Source organism: Balaenoptera physalus, assembly GCF_965194825.1.
Source record: "Balaenoptera physalus genome assembly, chromosome: 3".
NCBI lineage: Eukaryota > Metazoa > Chordata > Mammalia > Artiodactyla > Balaenopteridae > Balaenoptera > Balaenoptera physalus.
In genome coordinates, this window is record NC_138890.1 from 11,591,390 (window position 1) to 11,615,532 (window position 24,143).

At 47.6% G+C, this 24,143-nt stretch overlaps 2 protein-coding genes across 4 annotated transcripts in view; one reads left to right on the forward strand and one right to left on the reverse strand.

Moving 5' to 3' along the window:
* LOC309658108 (uncharacterized protein C19orf44) lies at nt 1–23,778 on the forward strand. Its single transcript, XM_082456310.1, has 9 exons — nt 1–125; nt 4,362–5,127; nt 6,522–6,843; nt 10,943–11,016; nt 15,924–16,338; nt 18,068–18,163; nt 19,570–19,736; nt 21,909–21,990; nt 23,639–23,778. Exons 2-8 carry the CDS (start codon nt 4,363–4,365, stop codon nt 21,978–21,980), a joined length of 1,911 nt encoding a protein of 636 aa, XP_082312436.1. The 5' UTR covers nt 1–125; nt 4,362; the 3' UTR covers nt 21,981–21,990; nt 23,639–23,778.
* CHERP (calcium homeostasis endoplasmic reticulum protein) overlaps nt 22,449–24,143 on the reverse strand; it is a 21,612-nt gene continuing 19,917 nt past the window's right edge. For all 3 annotated transcript variants that reach the window (XM_082456289.1, XM_082456288.1, XM_082456287.1), the window contains exon 17: nt 22,449–23,954. In XM_082456289.1, coding sequence (XP_082312415.1) covers nt 23,761–23,954 — 194 coding nt within the window. In that variant the 3' untranslated portion in view covers nt 22,449–23,760. The remainder of the gene's footprint in view (nt 23,955–24,143) is intronic.

Genomic DNA, 24,143 nt, shown 5'->3' on the forward strand with positions numbered 1-24,143 from the left:
CGGGGAGCACCGGGAGGTGTAGTCTCTTTCGCCCTGGCGCCGCTGGCGGGGTCAACTGTCCCCTCTGGCCCAAGAGTCCGGCCGAGAACGGTGGCGACCTCCGCGGAAGGACTTCGTGGGAGGAGGTTGGCGGGGTTGGCTGGGCGTTGGCCGGGCTTAATGCCCGGTCTCGGGAGAGGAGTTGCAGGGAAACGGGACGCGCTCCGTAGCTGGGCAGGTCGGGCGGCGGGAGAGCGGCCTAGCGCCTCATTTTCCCCGTCTGGGGCCCACTAGCGAGCGTGGTACGATGTGGGTCGCTCCAGGCCTGGGGGAAGAGCTCGATGGTCTGAGGGGAGACTGTGTTTTCAAATTTTGGTTTATTTATTTTTAACAAGTTTATTGATAATTCATTTACATACCATACAATTCACCCCTTCTAAACGTACAATTCCCGTTATTTTTAGTAAATTTATCAAGTGGTGCAAACATCACAACCATCCAGCTTTAGAGCTTGTCAGTCACCCCAAGTGTATCTCTCCTGCCCCTTTGCAGTCTATCTCCGCTACCACTCCCAGCCCCAGGCAACCACTGATGGGCTTTCTGAGTCTATAGATTTACCTTTTCTGGACAATCCTTATAACTGGAGTTATACAGTGTGTGGTTTTTTGCATCATCTGGTATTTTCCCTTAGTATGGTGTGTTTGACGTATATGCGTGTTGTGTGTGTCATTATTTGTTCTTTTTTATTACTGAATAGTATCTCATTTATGGATGGACCTCAGTTCTCATCCATTCACTAGTTAATGGATATTTGGGTTGTTTCCACTTTTTGTCTATTATGAATAAGAACTATTATGAACATTTGCATACATTTCAGTTATCTTGGGCTTCATGGGAGTGGAATTGCTGGATCATATGGTAACGATGTTTAACTTTTTGAGGAACTACCAGACCGTTTTCCAGGTTGTCAGCTGCGTCATTTTATAGTCTCCTCCAAAGGGGTATGAAGGTTCCAATTTCTTCACACCCTCTGCCAACCATTTGTTATTTTCTGTAGTTTTGATTATAGCCACCCTTGTGGGTATGAAGTGGATCTTATAGTGGTTTTGATTTGAATTTCCCTCATGGCTGATGTTGAACATCTTTTCATGTGCTTATTGGCCATTTGTATATTTTTCTTTGGTGAAATATCGGTTAACATCTTTTACCTATTGGTTTATTTTTAATTATGTGTTTTAAAAATACATCTATTTCTGAAACTAACACAATATTGTAAATCAACTGTACTTCAATAAAAATTTTTTAATTAAAAAATATATATTTTAGTTGTGGTAAAATGTACATAACATGAAATTTACCCTTTTAAACATCATTGATTTATTTTTTAAATTATCTTATTTTATTTTATTTATTTATTTTAGCTGCACCGTGCAGCTTGTGGGATCTCAGTTCCTGGAGCAGGGATTGAACCTGGACCATGGCAGTGAAAGCCTGGAATCCTAACCAGTAGGCCACCAGAGAGAAATCCCTTTTTCTTAAAATTCTTTTTTAAAAAATTATTTATTTAATTTTTTTATTAAAAATTTTTTTTTAAACCTAGGGAAACTTTCAGAAGAACTAGATGCCAGAAAACCTGGCCTGGTGGTCAGGCTTTTCCTCTGACCCACAGAGTGCCCTGGGCCTTGCCTACAAAAATACTCACAAAGATAGCTGTTGATGTTGTTCCAGTGCTTTCTACTCCCCCTTCACCATGTCCTTCCAGCTAAAAGCTAACCCGTTATGCAGGTAGTCCAAATACTGTCATTACTGCTATCTAAATTTTATTGTATGCTTATTCTATGCCCCACACTGAACATAGGAATCCTGTGAGGCTAATAGTTATTATTCCCTTTTTACAGATGAGCAAGCTGAGGCACAGAGTGGTTAAGTAACTTGACCAGGGTCACTCACACTAGGAATTCTGCACTGTTTCTGTTGGGTGTGATTTTTGATTCATTGACTCCTGTGGTCAGGCCTGTGCTGGGCACTCTTAGTACACGGGGTGGTTAAGATGGGGATGAGCAAGCAAGCACACTAGTCAGAGAAACAGACAGTAAAATAATAAAAATAATTCATTCTTGTACAGAATCTTAGGGGCTGGATTAAATGCCTTGCACAGAATATTTGAACTCAGCTTTGAAAGGTATATAAGACGTAGGGTTGCCAGGTTTAACAAATCAAAATACTGGACACCCAGTTGAATTTCAGTTTCAGATAAACAACAGATAATTTTTTAGTATAAAAATATTTAGGGGCTCCCCTGGTGGTGCAGTGGTTAAGAATCCGCCTGCCAATGCAGGGGACACGGGTTCAAGCCCTGGTCCGGGAAGATCCCACATGCCGCGGAGCAACTAAGCCCGTGTTCCACAACTACTGAGCCTGCACTCTGGAGCCCGCGAGCCACAACTACAGAGCCCGCATGCTCAACTACTGAAGCCTGCGTGCCTAGAGCCCGTGCTCCGCAGCAAGAGAAGCCACCGCAGTGAGAAGCCCGCGCACCGCAACAAAGAGTAGCCCCCACTCGCCGCAACTAGAGAAAGCTGCACACAGCAACGAAGAACCAAAGCAGCCAAAAATAAATTAAAAAAAAAAATTTGGAACATTACCTTTTAGGATAAAAATATTTGGGTCATACTTATATTTTTAAAATTATTTGCTATTTATCTGAAATTCAAATAACTGGGTGTCCTGTATTTAGTCTGGCAATCCCAATAAGGTGGTTTTCCAAGTGGACAGAGTGGGGGAAAAAAAGGCTTTTTGGGGGTCTCACAGTAAATTTTTTTAAATAAAAGTAACACATGGCCTTGCTAAAACATTCAAACAGTATGGAGCTGAGGCATGGTTCTGCATCTTTTCTTTTTTGCCTCACAGATCACTATGCTGGAGACATTATTATGCACACAGATCTCCGCCATTCCTTTTTTTTTAAAATTATTATTTATTTATTTTTTTTGGCTGTGTTGGGTCTTCGTTTCTGTGCGAGGGCTTCCTCTAGTTGCGGCAAGCGGGGGCCACTCCTCATCTTGGTGTGCGGGCCTCTCAGGCCTCTCGTGGAGCACAGGCTCCAGACGCGCAGGCTCAGTAGTTGTGGCTCACGGGCCTAGTTGCTCCGCAGCATGTGGGATCTTCCCAGACCAGGGCTCGAACCCATGTCCCCTGCATTGGCAGGCAGATTCTCAACCACTGCGCCACCAGGGAAGCCCTCCCCCATTCCTTTTAACAGCTGCATAGTATTCCATTGTCTGCCTGTGCTTATCTGGACTTCATTGAGCCTGTATGGATGGGATCAGGGTTCTGATGAGTACAAACAATGCTGCCAAGATATCCCTTGACCATACATCTCTATGGGCGTTGTAGGTAAATTCCCAGACGTGGAACTGTGGTGTCACAGGGTCTGTGCATTTCACATTTTCATTGCTGTTGCCAAGTTCCTCACTAAAGGGCCTGCAGCAAACACACACCCATGCCATATTTTTCAATTTTTTTAAGTCTTTAAAATCTTTTGAAACCTTGGTAAATCTTGGAGTGAATTGTTCATATTCCTTCAGGGGCACATGGGAACTCTGAGAATATGATGAAAACTCTGGCCCTTTTCCCCAGAAAACTGTACACCAGCACACACATACAACACATGGCCAACATTTGGTGGGGGGGGTCTGTGTCTGTCCATAGCCCCCTTCCCTGCTCCCAGGGCAGTAATTCTCACACTGTAAGTAAAATAAGATTTCTGGGGAGCTCATTAAATATACAGATTGTGTTTCAACAGCTCTTTTTGAGAGAACTGAGGACACTTGGATAAAGGAGGAGACCAGACTTTGGGTGCAACTGGGTAATAGGACTCACTCGGAGTAGAGGTGGGGTAACTGGAGAGGCAGTGAAGCACTGTGGGAGCGAGTGGGACCTTTGGAATTGGCCTGAGCTTTGATTTTGGCTCTGTTACTCGCTGACCAGGTGATCTACCCTGTGGGGGCCTACATTTCCTTCCTCTTCTCTATGAAAGAGGGATGACAACGACCGACTCTCAGTGTCAAGTGAGGATTAAATGAAATACTGTAGCTCTGAGCAGAGTGCCAGGCATACTGCTGGGCCTGAGAAGCACTGGCTCTCGTCTTTAACATGTAACATGTCTCACTTAAGACCTGGCCTTGAACGGCATAGTTCAATGATAACATACCAGGTGTCTTATTATTTTCGTTGTCATCATCGGGCTTGAAGGGAAGGCTCTGGCCAGATGGCAAAGGGGGATGTGGCCTCTCCCAGGTGGTGGGAAGCATTGAGAGATTTGGATGTGCAGTCTGAACATCAGGTATTCTTACTGTAAGTTTTCTTTCTTTACTCCCTAGAATGGCTTCAATAAGAAAAACCAGCCGTCCCGTGCGTGATATCTTTGGCGACTTCAGTGATATTTCCTTAGAAGATTCAAAGATGGAAGAAATCCAGAACTTGGAAATCAGTAGAAGTCTTACCAACATAGCACCCGGTCCGAGCAGATTTCTAAAAAGAAACCAGACTATGGGTGGAAAACACACACTCCCGAAAGAGAATGCTTTCCTGGGGAGTGGGCCCTGGCTCTCTTCAGGTAGAGCTTCGACCACTGCCTCGAAGGTCAGGGCCAATGCTGCGCTCACAAAGCTGGCCCAGATAGAAACCAAGATGAGGACCCGGAAGGTGCAGATGGATCTGTCTGATGTGGAAGCTGACCTGAAGACCTCTGAGGACCGGCTTCCTAGCAGAGCAGACGAAAATCCCCCCAGAAGGACGGTTGACCTTTCTTCACAGAACACAGACAAAACCTCCCAGAAACCGGCCCTTGAAATTCCTGTCCCTGAGAGTGACATGCCGAGTGGGAAGGTCAGTAGGTTTCTAAAGAAGAGAGAAGCACCTGTGGAAAAGATATCCCCTGAAGCACATGTTGGGAAAGAGAGGGATTTTCGAACACCCAAAGAGAAAAAACCTCCTAGAAGACTGGATCCTCCAGACAGTGATGAAGAGGAAATGAAAGAGTTGCTGGGAAGCTTGATGGAATCTTCTAGCGAAAAAGAAGCATCCACAAATCAGGGTTTCACCAGCCCCAAAGTCAGTGAGAAAGAACAAACAAAACTAGTCTCGGTAAGGTTTGCATGTATTTATTTTGTACTTGTATGTACTTTGCATTTGTACCTTTCTGTCATAGCACTAGCGACTTTTCAAGAGAGCCATCACCTGTAAACACTTTAGAAAGTGTTTGATGAGGAGAGGTTGGGTTTCAGCCGATCACGAGTAGCCATTGCTGGTCTGCTCTGTAAGGGACAGGATTTGGGACACGTCAGGCAGTTTTGCTCTATGTGGAGCCTCGTAACTGTATACACCCCAGGACAGCACTTTGTATGACTGATCCAACACCAGCTGTGATCACTGCCATTGGTGATCCATGCCTACTTGTTGGTTGTACCACACAGGAATCACTAACTTGGGAAGGCTGCATTTCCATTTTCCAACTGTTCAATGCCAATGAACAGTTCAGTGGCATTTAGTGCATTCACGATGTTGTGTAACCACCACCTCTGCCTAGTTCCAAAACATTTTCATCATGCCAAAAGGAGACCCTTACCCAGTAATCCCTCCCTGTTTCCCCCTCCCCCAGACCCTAACGACCACTAATCTGCTTTCTGTCTCTGTGGGTTTGCCTGTTCTAGACATCTCGTGTAATGGAATCATACAACCTGTGGCCTTTTGTGTCTGGTTTCTCTCCCTTAGCATGATGTTTACGAGGGTCACTCACATTGCAGCATGTGTCAGTGCTTCATTCCTTTCTATGGCTGAGTAATAGTCCATTGTGTGGATGGACCACATTTTATTTATCCATTTGTCCATTGATGGACATTTGGGTTGTTTCTGCCTTTTGGGGATTGTGAATAGTGTACAAGTATCTGTTTGAGTCCCTGTTTTCAATTCTTTGGGTTTATACCTAGGAGTCGAACTCTTGGGTCTTGTAGTAATTCTGTGTGTAACTCATTGAGGAACAGAGAAACTGGTTCCCACAGTGACTGCACCGTTTTACATTCCCACCAGCAGTGTATGAGGGTTCCAATTTCTCCACATCCTCACCAACACTTGTTACTTTTTTGGGTTTTTTTGGTGTTTTTTTGGTTATAGCCATCCTAGTTGGTGTGAAGTGATGGGAAGGCTGCATTTTAAGGGGAAAAATCTGCATATTGATTTTGACTCTGTTGAAGATCCATGTTCTCAGGGGCCTTAGTTTAGAAAATGTGTAATTAACAATATGTATTTGAAAGCAAAGTGATATTTCTGATTATTTGTGGAGTATTTCTAATCCCAGTATTATCTTGTCTAAATGTTGTACCTTGACCTCCAGAGATGAGGGGAAAGGAGAGAAAGGGGCAGAGAGGGATAACGATTTGATCACCAAGGACTCATGCTCTCCACCAGCCACGATGTCTGATGATAAGGACTTATGTAGCGTATGTTTGGTAATTTCCCTTCTTTTGTTTCTGCCAAAGTAGGACCAGATCCCAAATCAACTGAGAGTCCTTTCGCTGCCCAGGAAGGATCTTTCCAGCTCAAAGCCATTTCCGACATCACGTCTGCCAACCTCACGGTCAGCAGATGGGACCCTTCGCAGTGCTGGCTCGAGAACTCGCTCCCCACAGATTCCCATTTCAGAGGACACAGCCTCCCACACGGCGTCGCTTTCCATCCCCAGCGCCTTTCCGAAGTCCGTGCCCTCGACAATGGGGGATGGCAAGCTCTTGTCCTCCCCGAGAAGGAGTGAGGCTGGGCCTCAGGATGAGTCTCCCTCAGAAGCCGCCGATGAAAGTCTAAACGGTAACCCTCGTCCCTGCGCAGAGTTGTCACCCCGGGGCAGGAAGGGCGAGACCGCCTCTAGGGTCCCTGGCGTGGTGGTCACAGGGTATTGTCTTGAGGGGTGCGAGTCACACCCTTGGCTTCCTGACCTTCTTTCCTAGTTGAGGGGCACGTCAGATTTTTTTGTTCTGTCTTTAAAGCCTTCTTCTAGTAACCCTACCCAATGACAGAGCAAAAACAGAAATCCTTCTAGAGCCTCATGCAAGAGGACGGCAATGCAGTTTTCCTTGTTGTAAAAGAGAAATTTGCTTCCTTTCCTTTTTAAATCCAGAAAAAGAAACCAATATCTAACCAGTCACAAACTTTTTTTTTTTATAAACTTATTTATTTTTGGCTGCGTTGGGTCTTTGTTGCTGTGCGTGGGCTTTCTCTAGTTGCGGCGAGTGGGGGCTACTCTTCATTGTGGTGCGTGGGCTTCTCATTGTGGTGGCTTCTCTTGTTGCAGAGCACGGGCTCTAGGCATGCAGGCTTCAGTAGTTGTGGCTCGTGGGCTCTAGAGTGCAGGCTCAGTAGTTGTGGCGCACGGGCTTAGTTGCTCCGCGGCATGTGGGATCTTCCCCGACCACGGCTCGAACCCGTGTCCCCTGCATTGGCAGGTGGATTCTTAACCACTGCGCCACCAGGGAAGTCCCTCATAAACATTTTTATTATTTCACCATCATTCAACGTGATTTTTATTTTAACATTGTATGTATTTAAGAAAGAGCAGAAAGAAAAAGATGTGCAGCCAACATTGATTTCTCCCATCTGGGGTGCCTGATCATCAAATCCGAGTTAAATAACTGTGTCTCGAGTGCCTGCTGTGTGCCAGCACGTGCCAGGCGTCGTGGTGTCAGGAACAGGATGACAGACAAGCCAACTCGCCCCTGCCCCCAAGTGCCAGGGTGATCCACAGCCTGTGAATCAGTTGTAGGGGAGGAAAAATAGCTCTTTCCTTGTGTCCTTCTGGGTTCTTGGCTGGTGCTCTGTGACAAAGGACAGGTTAACGGGAGAAGAGCATTCAGGTATTAAATAAATATTTAATGTACGTTTTACGTGACACAGGAGCCTTCATAAGGAAATGGAAACCTGAAGAAACGGTTGCGCCTTCTGCTACGTTTGATGGGGAGTAGAATAGTTGTGGGACAATGTGATAGACAGAAGGATATGAGCCAAGGGTAGTAGATGAGGGGAGATGTAGTTGGAGTTGCTCAGTGTCCCCCCATCTTGGACATAAGGATGCTCGTTTCCTCCAGGTAGAGGGAAGGCACATCTTCTTACCTGAGGGCCTTACGACCTGATTCAGGGGAGAAGGTCGGGGAGTCCTTGCAGCCCCTGCTGTGTCTCAGATTCCTGCAGGTCAAAATATTCAAGATGCCAAGGTACCACCACGTAGGGGGCAGGGAGGAGAAGCACGGCCAGCAAGAGTCCCTGCCACGCGCCCCTGTGAGGGTTGGAGAAGGCAGCGAGACGGGCTCACGGATGTGAGGAAATCCCTTTGAGCCCCCTCAGGGGCCACCATCGGCCGGATGCCATTTGGCACCTCACTGATACGGTCTCGGATCTTCGGGCCCAAGGGGCTGGTGAGTGGGTGTCCACGCCAGCCTGGCAGGTGTGGGTGAGAAGGTGGGTGTAGCTGGCGGGGCAGGCGCCAGACCCAGGTTCCTGCCCTCCTGGGCTGCCCATCCAGGCTGCCCCTCAGTCCTCGCTGCTGGCCTGGAGGGCCCCCTCGGTGTCCAGACCCTGCCTTCCCTCATTCTGATGCAGCCTCAAGGGCGGCACGTAGCAGGGAGTGGTGAGTACCAGTCTGAGTTTGGGGTCCAGCATACCTGGGGTGGACATCCTTGCTCCGCCTCTTTCTGGCCATGCGGTCTCAGGCTCTCTGTGCTGTGGTCTCCTCATCTGTAACGTGGGGCAGAGCTGTGTCCGTGAGCTGTGCCTGTGGAGTGCCTCAGTGGGGCCTCCTGCTCAGTAAGCGTGTGTGTGTCCGGGTTGGCTGATGTGACAATAACGTTATTCCTCAGCCAGTGACAACACTGTCCTGGAGAGGTCGTCCACAGTCTCCTGCAGTGCCTTGGCTTGAGCCGGCTGGGATGGCTTAGTTCAGAGGCTTTGCCCATGAACGTGTCTCAGGACTTACGTGTCACGTGCATTGTGGTAACTGGCAGTGTTAGAGGAGCTCGGAGGCGGGGCGAGACCCTCACGCTAGAGTGACGAGCTGGGCTTTGATCTGGGTCTTATGCCGCCAGGCAGCCTGGTGTTTGGGGCTGCACTCAGCTGACCTTTGCAAAGAGAGTAGACGGCTCCGTCTTCCATCTCCTGCTCATCCCCAGCGCTGTGCCACCTGTGGGAGGGCCCTGCTCCCATCTGCTCCTGCTAACTGTCCCTGCCTGTTCCTAGAACTGGGGGTCTCATCCTGCCTCCGCAGGAGACTCATCCCTCCAACCTAGCACGTGCCCTCCGTGGAAGCCTCTAGACACCTTAGGCCCCCCCTCGAAGTGTCTGTTCAGCTCAGCCATGATTGGATCATGTACCTGCTTGAGTTTTGAGGCCCCGCAGGGTGGACCCCCCCGCCCTCCCCACCCCTAACTGCGTGCGCACGCGCGCACACGCACACACACAGCCTCTGTGCCTCGGGCCTGAAATGAGCCACGTGATGGAGTCCCTGCCGATACTGGCAGCCCATCGGCCTCCCCCGTCCTGGGGAGGAGTGGGCTCACATACTGATGGGGCAGAAACCTGCTGGGACACCCAAACTGCACAGAGCCTTCCTGCTCCTGAGTGACCTGCACCCAAGGCATCTGGGCGCTGGCGACTGGCCAGCTGGCACCACAGAATTAAGTGCCCTTAACTTGCTTTAAATGAGAACTTAGGACGAGGTGCCAGTCCCCCAGCAGAGGGCCCCCCTCTCCTACCTCAAGCACACGTGTCACTGGGCGTCCTTCCTTGCATCGTGATCGTCTCCTGTGTCTAGGCCAGGGGCTGAGAGGTCTGTGGCCTGTGTTTTGTTTGTTTGTTTTGCTTTGTTTTTTTGGCCCACTGCACGTCCTGTGGGATCTTAGTTCCTTAGTTCCCCAACCAGGGATTGAACCCGGGCCCTCGGCAGTGAAAACGCAGAGTCCTAACAACTGGGAATTACCCCATCGTCTGTTTTTTTTGTTTTGTTTTGTTTTTTCTTTGCACTGCCTCCTGCAGATCCAGTGGCCAGACCTGGTGTCAGCTCCTCCTTCCCCAGCCAAATCTCCAACCACCTTGAGGTTATAACTCCCTCCTATCAGACCTCTGGGGTCCCTGCACACGTGTTCACAATACTTGGCTCTTCTTTCATTTAAAAAAATTTTTTAAAAATGTTTTATTTATTTATTTTTGGCTGTGTTGGGTCTTCATTGCTGCGTGCGGGCTTTCTTCTAGTTGCGATGAGCGGGGGCTACTCTTCATTGCGGAGCGCGGGCTTCTCATTGGGGTGGCTTCTCTTGTTGCAGAGCACGGGCTCTAGGGCGCATGGGTTTCAGTAGTTGTGGCTCGTGGGCTTAGTTGCTCCGTGGCATGTGAGATCTTCCTGGACCAGGGCTCGAACCCATGTCCCCTGCACTGGCAGGTGGATTCTTAACCAATGTGCCACCAGGGAAGGCCAGTCGTCTGTTTTTATGAATAAAGCTTTTTTTTTGTTTTTGGCCGCACTGCACGGCATGTGGGATTTCAGTTCCCCGACCAGGGATTGAACCCACATCCCCTGCTTTGGAAGACCGGAGTCTTAACTGCAGAACCATGGGGGAAGTCCCTATAAATAACATTTTATTGGGACACAGCCATACCCATTTGTTTACACACGGTCCGTGGCGGCTTTCGAATCATGAGGCAGAGCTGATCAATGGTGACAGAGACAGACTAGCCCGAAAAGCCAAAAATATTTACGACCTAGCCCTTTAGAGAAAAAGCACTTGGACCCCTGGGCTCGCTTTCTGAGGACAGAGACCGCACGCCTTCTGCTCTTCCCGTCCCTAGCACTTAGCCCGGTGCCTACAACAGGATGGTAAACGCATGTGGAGTAAATATCGGCATGTTACATTTTTTATTACAGATTTGAGAATAAACATTTTATCCCTTGATGATCTGGCTCCAGCTGTCAGTGAGAAATCAGCCTTGGAACAGAAAGTAAGTACAACGAACTGATTTTTCGTTTTAGGCCTTTGGGTAGAACGGCTTGCAACCGTTATGCCTCAGTGGTTCTCACCTGGGGGCGATTGCTCCCCTAGGGGACACTTGGCAATGCCTGGCAACACTGTGATCATGACTGGGGTGCAGGGTGCTACTGGCATCCAGTGGGTGGCAGTCCGGGATGTCCTGTCACAGTGTCCCACAATGCATAGGATGGCCCCCGCTGCAAAGAATGTTCGTGTCTCAAATGTCAGCGTGCCATGGGTAGACACCCTGATTTAGGTAATAACAGGATAGAGCTACTTAACATATCAGAAGATTAAAGCAGATCCCACTTCAACTTCCCCACAACAGTACCTGCACTAACCTGTACTTATTGCATCGCCCCGTGGTGATTCTTTCTGTATTAGTAACCACCTCATTATCAACGCATGTTTTGATAATACATAATAATGACACTTTAACAGATTTCACCCACGTGCCAGCTACACATGCTCACACCATCAGTGCTAAGTGCAGCAGCCTCGTGCTGAAGGGTTTCAAGAGTTCTGATCACAGAAACACAAGAGAAGGAAAAGACCTACAAAAACAAACCCAAAACAATTAAGAATATGGTAATAGGAACATACATATCGATAATTACCTTAAATGTAAATGGATTAAATGCTCCCACCAAAAGACATAGACTGGCTGAATGGATACAAAAACAAGACCCATATATATGCTGTCTACAAGAGACCCACTTCAGACCTAGGGACACATACAGACTGAAAGTGAGGGGATGGAAAAAGATATTCCATGCAACTGGAAATCAAAAGAAAGTTGGAGTAGCAATTCTCATATCAGACAAAATTGACTTTAAAATAAAGACTATTACAAGAGACAAAGAAGGACACTACATAATGATCAAGGAATCAATCCAAGAAGAAAATATAACAATGGTAAATATTTATGCACCCAACATAGGAGCACCTCAGTACATAAGGCAAATGCTAACAGCCATAAAAGGGGAAATCGACAGTAACACAATAATAGTAGGGGACTTTAACACCCCACTTTCACCAATGGACAGATCATCCAAAATCTGGACTTAACTGATATTTATAGGACATTCCATCCAAAAACAACAGAATACACTTTCTTCTCAAGTGCTCATGGAACATTCTCCAAGATAGACCATATCTTGGGTAGCAAATCAAGCATTGGTAAATTCAAGAAAATTGCAATCATATCAAGTATCTTTTCCGACCACAACGCTATGAGACTAGATATCAATTACAAGAAAAAAACTGTAAAAAATACAAACACATGGAAGCTAAACAATACGCTACTAAATAACCAAGAGATCACTGAAGGAATCAAAGAGGAAATAAAAAAATACCTGGAAACAAATGACAATGATAACACGATGACACAAAACGTATGGGATGCAGAAAAAGCAGTTCTAAGAGGGAAGTTTATAGCAGTACAATCCTCAGGAAACCTCAGGAAACAAGAAAAATCTCAAATAAACAACCTAACCTTACACCTAAAGCAATTAGAGAAAGAAGAACAAAAAACCCCCAAAGTTGGCAGAAGGAAAGAAATCATAAAGATCAGATCAGAAATAAATGAAAAAGAAATGAAGGAAACGATAGCAAAGATCAATAAAACTAAAAGCTTGTTCTTTGAGAAGATAAACAAAATTGATAAACCATTAGCCAGACTCATCAAGAAAAAGAGGGAGAGGACTCAAATCAATAAAATTAGAAATGAAAAAGGACAAGTTAAAACAGACACGGCAGAAATACAAAGGATCATGAGAGATTACTACAAGCAACTATATGCCAATAAAATGGACAACCTGGAAGAAATGGACAAATTCTTAGACAAGTACAACCTTCCAAGACTGAACCAGGAAGAAATAGAAAATATAAACAGACCAGTCACAAACACTGAAATTGAGACTGTGATTAAAAATCTTCCTACAAACAAAAGCCCAGGACCAGATAGCTTCACAGGAGAATTCTATCAAACATTTAGAGAAGAGCTAACACCTATCCTTCTCAAACTCTTCCAAAATATAACAGAGGGAGGAACACTCCCAAACTCATTCTACAAGGCCACCATCACCCTGATACGAAAACCAGACAAAGGTGTCACAAAAAAAGAAAACTACAGACCAATATCACTGATGAACATAGATGCAGATATCCTCAACAAAATACTAACAAACAGAATCCAACAGCACATTAAAAGGATCATACACCACGATTAAGTGGGGTTTATCCCAGGAATGCAAGGATTCTTCAATATATGCAAATCAATCAATGTGATACACCATATTAACAAATTGAAGGATAAAAACCATATGATAATCTCAGTAGATGCAGAAAAAGCTTTTGACAAAATTCAACACCCATTTATGATAAAAACTCTCCAGAAGGTAGGCATAGATGGAACCTACCTCAACATAATATAGTCCATACATGACAAACCCACAGCCAACATCATTCTCAATGGTGAAAAACTGAAACCATTTCCTGTAAGATCAGGAACAAGACAAGGTTGCCCACTCTCACCACTATTATTCAACATAGTTTTGGAAGTTTTAGCCACAGCAATCAGAGAAGAAAAAGAAATAAAAGGAATCCAAATCAGAAAAGAAGAAGTAAAGCTGTCACGGTTTGCAGACTTTACATAGAGAATCCTAAAGATGCTACCAGAAAACTACTAGAGCTAATCAATGAATTTGGTAGAGTAGCAGGATACAAAATTAATGTACAGAAATATCTTGCATTCCTATACACTAATGATGAAAAATCCGAAAGAGAAATTAAGGAAACACTCCCATTTACCATTGCAACAAAAAGAATAAAATACCTAGGAATAAACCTACCTAAGGAGACAAAAGACCTGTATGCAGAAAACAGTAAGACACTGATGAAAGAAATTAAAGATGATACAAACAGATGGAGAGATATACCATGTTCTTGGAATGGAAGAATCAACATTGTGAAAATGACTACCCAAAGCAATCTACAGATTCAGTGCAATCCCTATCAAACTACCAATGGCATTTTTCACAGAACTAGAACAAAAAAATTCACAATTTGTATGGAAACACAAAAGACCCCGAATAGCCAAAGCAATCTTGAGAAAGAAAAACGGAGCTGGAGAATCAGGCTTCCTGACTTCAGACTATACTACAAAGCTACAGTCATCAAGACAGTATGGTACTGGCACAAAACCAGAAATATAGATCAATGGAACAGACAGCCCCAAGATAAACCCACGCACATATGGTCACCTTATCTTTGATAAAGGAGGCAAGAGTATACAATGGAGAAAAGACAGCCTCTTCAATAAGTGGTGCTGGGAAAACTGAACAGCTACACATAAAAGAATGAAATTAGAACACTTCTTAACACCATACACAAAAATAAACTCACAGTGGATTAAAGACCTAAATGTAAGGCCAGACACTATAAAAGTCTTAGAGGAAAACATAGGCAGAACACTCTGTGACATAAATCAGAGCAAGATCCTTTTTGACCCACCTCCTAGAGAAATGGAAATAAAAACAAAAATAAACAAATGGGACCTAATGAAACTTAAAGGGTTTTGCAGAGCAATGGGAACCATAAACAAGATGAAAAGACAACCCTCAGAATGGGAGATAATATCTGCAAACGAAGCAACTGACAAAGGATTAATCTCCAAAATATACAAGCAGCTCATGCAGCTCAATATCAAAAAAACAAACAACCCAATCCAAAAATGGACAGAAGACCTAAATAGACATTTCTCCAAAGAAGATATACACATTGCCAACAAACACATGAAAGGATGCTCAACATCATTAATCATTAGAGAAATGCAAATCAAAACTAGAATGAGGTATCACCTCACACCAGTCAGAATGGCCGTCATCAAAAAATCTACAAACAATAAATGCTGGAGAGGGTGTGGAGAAAAGGGAACCCTCTTGCACTGTTGGTGGGAATGTAAATTGATACAGCCACTGTAGAGAACAGTATGGAGGTTCCTTAATAAACTAAAAATAGAACTACCATATGACCCAGCAATCCCACTACTGGGCATATACCCTGAGAAAACCATAATTCAAAAAGAGTCATGTACACAATGTTCATTGCAGCACTATTTACAATAGCCAGGACATGGAAGCAATGTAAGCATCCATCGACAGATGAATGGATAAAGAAGATGTGGCACATATATACAATGGAATATTACTCAGCCATAAAAAGGAATGAAATTGAGTTATTTGTAGTGAGGTGGATGGACCTAGAGTCTGTCCTACAGAGTGAAGTAAGTCAGAAAGAGAAACACAAATACCGTATGCTAACATATATGGAATCTAAAAAAAAAATGGTTCTGATGAACCTAGGGGCAGGACAGGAATAAAGATGCAGATGTAGAGAATGGACTTGAGGACATGGGGAGAGGGAAGGGTCAGCTGAGAGTAGCTTTGACGTATACACTACCAAATGTAAAATAGATTTTACATTTATTTTACATTTATCCCTAGTGGGAAGCAGCCGCATAGCACAGGGAGATCAGCTCGGTGCTTTGTGACCCCCTAGAGGGGTGGGATAGGGAGGGTGGGAAGGAGATGCAAGAGGGAGGGGATATGGGGATATATGTATGCATATAGCTGATTCAATTTGTTATACAGCAGAAACTTAACTCAACATTGTAAAGCAATTATACTCCAATAAAGATGTTTAAAAAAAAAAAAAAGAGTTCTGCTCACGATACTCAGCCTGCCCAAATCTAGGAAGGACAGCGTGGACCCTCACCTGCTGGGCCCTTGGGGTGCCCTCAGTCTAACTCAGTGGTATTCCGAGCTTGTTGCTCATTCGAAAACACTTTCCAGTGACCTCTGCCTTCCTTTGTTTTAGAAAGGTCAGGGGGAAAAGGCATCCAGCAAAAGCCCCTGGGCTGGGGCCCCCCGCTCTGGAAGCGAGATTTCTGAGTGTCTGAGCCAGCGGTCCGTCTCGTCCCCTGGACCCAAGGGCACTTCTAGCCTGGGGTCAAAGTCTCAGGAACCTACGGCCAGCACAGTGAGCTCGGCTTATTCGGAAGATTTTGAAAAATCCCCCAGTCCAACAGCATCTGAGTCGATGGCCCATTCTGAGACGTCTCCTGATAGGACGCTGGCGACTCGGTCTGAATTTTCTGCCAGCCTGAAGACAGACCTTCCTCCACCAACTCCCAAGTCTCGGAAAAAGTGGGCCCGGGGTGTTACAAGAGTCATGGTGAAGGAGATGGCTGTGCAGACCCTCGATCCCGCCTTCACCTACCAGTGGGCTAAGGGTAAGCATGTTGGTTGGAGGAGGGAGGGGCAGGCCAGCGGCAGCGACAGGCAGGAACCCCGGGGCCAGGAGGTCTGGGTTGTCGTCATTAGTCAGCTGGGGGGACCTCAGCACCCTGTTTCCTCTCCCAAAGAAGAGGGGGGCTCCTTGGGTACTCCCCACTGTCTTCCAAGCTCTAAAACACTGAAAGGTTCCAAACCAAAGACTAAGGCAGTGGTTCTCAGCTGGGGTGATCCTGGCCCCAGGGGACAGACATCGGCAAGGTCTGGGCGACGGGAAGTCTATGGGTGGAGGCCAGGGGTGCTGCTCAACATCCTGCAGTGGCCAGGACGGCCTGGCCAGAGAGTGACCCCGCCCCAAATGTCAGTGGTACGCAGGGTGCCAGGAACCGCCTTCCGGGACAGCGTGTCCTCAGGCACTTTGTGGGGCCCCAGCATGGGGCTCCAAGGGCTGCCTGTGTCACCCGTCTGGCTGGTTGTCTGAACTCGCTGCGTTTGTCGGTGGATTCTCTTCTGCGGTGCAGCGGGCACTGCTCGTCGTTTCTCCTGTCCCCGGCATTGGTCTTGGCCCTTCCGGACGGAAAGGTCGCTTTCTTTTAGCGAGTCTCCTGCTCCCTTTTCTTGTCTAGACAACACCCGCAATACGGACAGAGCTTGTTGTTTCCAGACTGTGCTCTGGGGTGCGGTTCTCCCTTTGTCTGTTCATTTGGATTTGGGGGGCTTAGTCATACATCCGCCGGGACCTCACACCTGGCTGGGGGCGTGACTGTTCTGTTTCTCAGGGAGGAAGGTCAGTCAGACGAGCCAACTCAGATCGCTAGAAGGTGTTCAAGGGGATTTTAAACCCTGGTTCTGTGACTCAGAAACCTCTGTGTCCCTCTCCACGTCCTCCTGCTGCCTTTCTGACAGCCTAGCCTGTGGGCAGCAAATGTGCCCATTTTTGTTTCTCTTTTTGCAATTTAAAGCAATGGACACGGGGTGGGGGGAAGGGTAAGCTGGGACGAAGTGAGAGAGTGGCATGGACATATATACACTACCAAACGTAAAATAGATAGCTAGTGGGAAGCAGCCGCATAGCACAGGGAGATCAGCTCGGTGCTTTGTGACCACCTAGAGGGGTGGGATAGGGACAGTGGGAGGGAGACCCACGAGGGAGGAGATATGGGGATATATGTATATGTATAGCTGATTCACTTTGTTATAAAGCAGAAACTAACACACCATTGTGAAGCAATTATACTCCAATAAAGATGTTAAAAAAAAAAAAGTGAAAAATAAAAAATAAATAAAGAGATGCTTTCATAAAACATTGGTGGTGCTGATTTCCTAGACGCGGCCTGACTTTGAAAGGAGGGAGAAAAAAGGCAGCGTAAATCAACTGGCCAGTTAGAATCCAGGGAACATTCCGAAGCCCTCAAATAGCTGTGGAAGGAGGGCAGAGCCAGGGGAGGGCACGATGCCACAGTTGTCAGCCGCGCTGGGCTGTGGTGACCACTTCAGCCAGCACACCTGACTTATATATTGAACAGGGAGAACCTACCAGAAAGATGGAGGCAGGTTTGGGAAAATTTTAAAAGGGGGAACAGTTAAAAAAGCAAGGAGGGTGGCCATCACATTCAGAAAGAGAAAAGGACAGATTCATGTAGCTTATTTCAGCCTCATACCTGTTGATGAGAAAGTCATTGCTCTGAATCCTGCCCACTCACCTCTCCCCCTTTGTCCTTGGGACAGCGGCCGGTGTAGCGGCCATCGGACCAGCCCTGGGAGGTGCCTACGTGGACCCCTCGCCCATCGCCAGCCACGTCGTCAGTGCGGACGCCATAGAAGGTAACAGCCCAGCTCACCTTGTGGGTCCCTTAGGTCGAGGACACCGATGTTGGACAGAACAGGAAGGCTACCAGGAACATACCTATGAGCCTTCCACCCCAACAGGGCCATCTTTATTTTGTGTGTTCCCTTCAGAGCCTTTCTGTCCAGAATCCATAGGTGTTTTCCTCTGGAAGACACTCAGCCAGTACTGAGCGGCCCAGCCCTGTGGGCACGACACTTGCCTCCTTGCTGAGTGTGCGAGAGTCGTGGGGCCCTGGGGAGGCCCAGCCCGGCCTTGGGCAAGAGGAGGACGCCAGCAGCCACCTTGGGAAACCCAGTCTGTGTCAGGTCCCGCGGGGCTGCTGATGACTCGCATGACACAAGCAAGGATCCGTCTAGAACCTGCTTTTTTTCCCCCATTTCCATTTTCTTAACATTTTTAGAAGATGAAGATATTAAGATATATTGGTTGCAATAAGTGAAATATTTATATCCTTAAAAAAAAAATCTCCTGTTTTTAAACACAATATTAACCTCAAGGATTTTTCCATGTTACTGTGTTGTCTTAGTAATGATCATTTTTAACAGTTGCAGTTATTTTTTTTTAATTTTTAAACTTTAAAATTTTTAATCTTTTAATTTTATTTTTTGGCTGCGGTGGGTCTTCGTTGCTGAGCGGGGGGCTACTCTTTGTCGCGGTGCGCAGGCTTCTCATTGAGGTGGCTTCTCTTGTTGCGGAGCACAGGCTGTAGGCACGTGGGCTTTAGTAGTTGTGGCGTGCGGGCTCAGTAGTTGTGGCTCGCGGGCTCTAGAGCACAGGCTCAGTAGTTGTGGCGCACGGGCTTCGTTGCTCCGTGGCGCGTGGGATCTTCCAGGACCAGGGCTCGCACCCATGTCCCCTGCATTGGCAGGCGGATTCTTAACCACTGTGCCACCAGGGAAGCCCCGGTTGCAGTTATTTTTAATTGTACTTTTATTTAGTTAATTATTATATTTTAATTGCATTTTAAATTATTTTAATTATGTGTTTAAAAATTCATGGTGTAAAATTTACCCTCTTCCCCATTTTTAAGTGTACAGTTCAGGAGTGTTAGATTCGCACCGTGCGGTTGCAGTTTGGGGAGCCGTGTCACTGGCCTTCTTTCCTTGTGTTGGACGCCGAGGTTGAGGCTTCCGGTTCTGCCTGGAAGCTGAGCTGAGGGTGTGAGATCCACACAAAGTCAGCGAAGAGAGCGGTTCATTTACTACTGAGTAGAGAGAGGCACAGAATAGGCGAGGCCTTTGCTGCTTCCGAAGGTGGCAGCACCTGCAGAGAGCATCCTGACACAGTCCACGGTTGGGGACTGCAGGGCCCTCGCGGGGAGCGGGACTGGCCAGGGGGATGGGGCCCCGGGGGCTGCCGACTGACACAGAACCTGGTGCAGCCCTGACAGCATACAGCCCGGCCGTGTTGGCGCTCAACGATGTGCTGAAGCAGCAGCTGAGCCTGACACAGCAGTTCATCGAGGCCAGCCGGCACCTGCATGCATCCCTCCTGCGCTCCCTGGACCAGGACTCATTCCATTACCACACCCTGGAGGAAACCAAAGAGGTGACCATGGTGCAGCTAACCCTTCCCGGGAAAGAGAGGGCAGGCGGCTTCCCACGCTCAGCCCGGGGTGGCGGGGATGCTGGGGGCCCAGCCACCTTCACCTTCAGGCCTCGTGGAAGGAGTCCTGTTCTCTCTTTGGCCATGACCAGGGCTGGTACGGGGCAGGGGCACTGAGAGCCAGCCGCAGCCCAGGCTCTGTGTGACCTCGGACCAAAGGTGACCTCCTCGGTGAGGGTCCTGTCCCTCTACCGACCGTTCCCGTGGGCCACCACAGGCAGGGCCCCTCTCCTCAGTCCCAAGGGCTAAGCTCAAGGGATGTCACACTCACCTCTATTTTTCCCTCCAAAATTTATTTTTTTGTCTGATTACAAAAAACATTGTATAAAAATTTTGTTGGAGATATGTAGCTTATAAAGTTCTCCATAATTTCAGAGATAACTATTACCAACTTGATATATATTCTTTAGATTTTTCCTATGTAAAATATAAACTGTTATGTACACGTACAATATTATATCTTACATATTTTATACTATGTATAAAATATATAGAAGAGGTATAGTATTCATATATAATAACATGATATATATATTTCTTTACAGAAATGGCATCATACTATATGAGTTGTTCTGCATGGTGATTTTTATCATTTTATCTGCAAATATTTCAGTATATATTTCTTAAAAATAAGGACTTTAAAAAAATAGTCACAATACCAGTATACCAAAACCAAATTGACTTTTTTTTTTTTGTTTTGCTTGTGGGATCTTAGTTCCCTGACTAGGGATCAAACCCATGCCCTTGGCAGTGAAAGTGCAGAGTCCCAACCACTGGACAGCCAGGGAATTCCTGCAACATTCTTTTTTTTTTGGCTGCGTTGGGTCTTTGTTGCTGCGTGTCGGCTTTTCTCTAGTTGTGGCGAGCGGGGGCTGCTCTTCGTTGTGGTGTGCAGGCTTCTCATTGGGTGGCTTCTCTTGTTGCAGAGCACGGGCTCTAGGCACGCGGGCTTCAGTAGTTGTGGCTCGCAGGCTCTAGGGTGCAGTCTCAGTAGTTGTGGCGCACAGGCTTAGTTGCTCCACGGCATGTGGGATCTTCCCGGACCAGGGCTCGAACCCGTGTCCCCTGCATTGGCAGGCGGATTCTTAACCACTGCGCCACCAGGGAAGCCCTAAGTTTTCTTGATATCGTTAGATATCCAGTGTTCAGATTTCCACTCATCTCATAAAAGTTGTACCTTTTGTTCCTATTGTTTTCATCAGTGTCCAAAGTGGTACATCAAGATCGTTTGATGTCTTAATCTAGAGCAGTGGTTCTCAGCCCTGAGCAGCGTCAGACCCCCGAGGGCCTGACCACTGGGGTTGTGTTGGCAGCAGGGTGGGCCTAGCAGTGGGCGTTTCTCCTATGGGCCCATTGGGGACCCACTTTGAGAACCACTGCTCTAGAGGTCTTCCCCCCTCCCCCACCTCTTTTGTTTCCTTGCAGTTTATTGGTTGGAAGAAAACAGGTTGTCCTGGGACTTCCCTGGCTGCCCAGTGGTTAAGACTCTGCGCTTCCAGTGCAAGGGGTGTGGGTTCGATCCCTGGCTGGGGAACAAAGATCCCACATGCCGCACGGTGTGGCCAAAAAAAAAGAAAGAAAATAGGTTATCTGACAGTTTCCCACGTTCTGGACTGGGGTGATTGCTCCCCAGTGGAGTCCTTTTAACTTGTTCCTCTGTTGGATGTGCATCAGTTGACTGGATGCAGGCTGAAGTGATCTGACTGCGTCACCTGCCTGCAGCCCACGTGTGGCTGCCTGCTCTCTGCTCCAGGCCCACACCCTGAGAGTGGCACCTAAGTCCTCCTCCCCAACCTGTGTCCTCTGCTCCAGGCCCACACCCTGAGAGTGGCACCTAAGTCCTCCTCCCCAACCTGTGTCCTCTGAGGGCACCCCGGGTAGCCCTGCCCCTCACCGCGGCCCCTCTTCCCTTCCAGGCTCAGTCAGGGCTCGCCCCTTGCAGGGTACCTGCCCGGAGGCTGCCTGGGTTCCCCTCTCCTCTTCTGTTCCATTGCCACCTGGCATCCCTTCATTTTCCCTGTTAGCCCCTGGGGACAGGCACCGTCTCCAGGACCCAGAGCATCAGCAGACTGAGGCAGCAGCGGTGATGGCTCCCCTGTGTCCTCTGCCCCACAGTACATCAGGCAACACAGGCCCACCCCGCTGACCATGGAGGAGGCCCTGGAGGAGGTGAAGAAGGAGCTGTGAACGCCGGGAGGTGAGATAGACTCATGGGTCTAAGGAGCTGGTCCCGTAAACCAGCCGTGACGCTCACACCTTAGTTCCCAGGGGACGTTCAGCGGTGGGGGCAGGTGGCAGCCAGGACTCACCTGAGAGGAATCCCAGCTGCAGCCTTTTCTAGCTGAGTAGTTGAGCCCTCCCAGCCCCCATTTCCTCGGTGTGCATGGCACCCGAGAGGACGTACCACAGGCCAGTGGAAATGGAACCCCAGGTGGAGCTGTCACCACTCGTGGCAGGACAGAGGATGCCAGCCTGTCTGGAGCCACATGGAGCCACGAGGAAACAGGACCAGGCATCCACGCCGGGGACTCCCAGGAGACACCAGGGCAGAGCTTCTGACCCGACTCCACAATTCAGACAAAGTCTGCACTCGGGACGCACCTCCTCCCTCCTCAGCCTGAGCACGCTTCTGACTTAAACGCACAGAGAAAAAGGTCTTTAAAAAAAAAGTCTTTATTTGAAGGCAAAACAGTAAAATCCACAAGAAATTGTTAACAACACGTTTACATTTTATCCTGAATCAGACATGTTTGAACAATTCACAGCTACAGGAAATCTAGAACAAAATCAAATATTTTATCACATCAGGTGGAAAAGTTGGAGAAAATTTTGCATCTTATTGAAAAGAATTTTTCAAAAATGTTTCTGTACAAATAAATGGCACCGCACCAAGCTGCCCGCGGATGCCGAGTGCAGCCGATCCCAGGCGGTTGCTCCGCAGCTCCCGGCAGAGGCGGCTCCCTCCAGCCTCACCTCCCTTTGGGGGCGGCTTGGGGCAGGCAAAGGAAGTGACAGAGCAGGAAGCAGGGCCGGTGGTCGCTCTCCACACTCTGGATGTGAATGGGCCGTTGCTCGTGTGTGCGTTCCTCTCCGTGAAAAACACAAGTAGAGACACTAAGGGTACAGATTCTCCAAGGGCGTCGTCATTACGTGACCTGGAGATGCCTCAGATAAGTTTCCTCAGAACCTTTTGTTTCTGCAGGGAACAGCAAATGGCTAACGTTCAAAAAAAAAAAAACAAAAACAAAAAAACAAACAAACAAAAAAACACCTCAACTTAAACAGCTTAAATAACTAAGGGCTAGTATGTCTCAGAGGAGTCAGGTTTCAAATTATCTCACTGGGTATCAACCTAGATCAGTATTCTTTTTTCTAAAACTAAACCATTTGGAGTAAAAATGAAAACCCTGTTTAACTTTGCAAATCAAAAAGGTTTTGTTTTTCCATTTTTAAAGAGTGAGCAGTACCAGCGCCTGGCCTGAGCCTTCTCACAACACAACCGATGGGAGAGTGGGAGGGCCGGCCCCTCGGGCTGGGCTGGCGTGTGCCCTCAGGGCCCCTCCTCCATGCACTCCCACTGGTTGTAGCGGCTCAGGCTGAGGGGAGATGGGAGACAGCCAGCCGTTCCTTCAGATGACAAGAATTCTTATCCAGGGGTCTTATGTTTCTCGCTTCACTGTCCAGGGAAATAAGCTCATTGTCGAGTTGGCTGGGCATCTCCTCGTGACTCTTGCTGCTACGTTAGAGCTGGTTTGCAGGTGGGGCCTGGGCCTTCCGTGCCATCAAGCGTGGCACTCGTCACAAGGCCTGCTGAAGTCTTCCTTCTCTTCTGTCGCTCCCCACAGATGGAGACCGTGTGAGAACCGAGCTGTCCCTACCATCTTCCACTGCCAGTAAGCCAAGAAGGGTCCAACAGCCCTCGCTGCCGGTGGCCGGCCCCTGGCGTGGCTCCCTGCCCGCGCCGCGCCTACTTGCACTCGTCCCTGGCCTTCATGCGGGCGATGAAGGAATAGCTCTTGTTCCTGCGGTAGTTCTCGTAGGGGTCGTCCAGGGCCACGCCCACGCCCTTGTACTGGTCCCACTTATCCCGGACGTCCCCCCCCTTGATGGGGTCCTGGATTCCTTGCTCTTTCACGCCGAGGCCGCCAGATCCGCTCCAGCCTGAAGAAGAGAGGGATGAGTGGTTATGACCCACAGAGGAAGCTGAAATTGTGGTGCACTGACCCTGACATGAAGTTAAATGGAAATGTGTTTGGAGAGTCGAACGACATGCAGACGTGCAGTTTATAAACGGGAAACTAAGGTAGTAAGAAAGGACGCTCAGTAAAAACCCTGCAGGCTCAGAAGTTC

Excerpts from the sequence above, each read along its gene's own strand:
- LOC309658108 (XM_082456310.1), top strand. The coding sequence starts at position 4,363 with ATGGCTTCAATAAGAAAAACCAGCCGTCCCGTGCGTGATATCTTTGGC. Across the intron at positions 5,128-6,521 it reads AACAAACAAAACTAGTCTCG|GACCAGATCCCAAATCAACT; the intron begins GTAAGGTTTGCA and ends CTGCCAAAGTAG. Across the intron at positions 16,339-18,067 it reads CACCTACCAGTGGGCTAAGG|CGGCCGGTGTAGCGGCCATC; the intron begins GTAAGCATGTTG and ends TCCTTGGGACAG.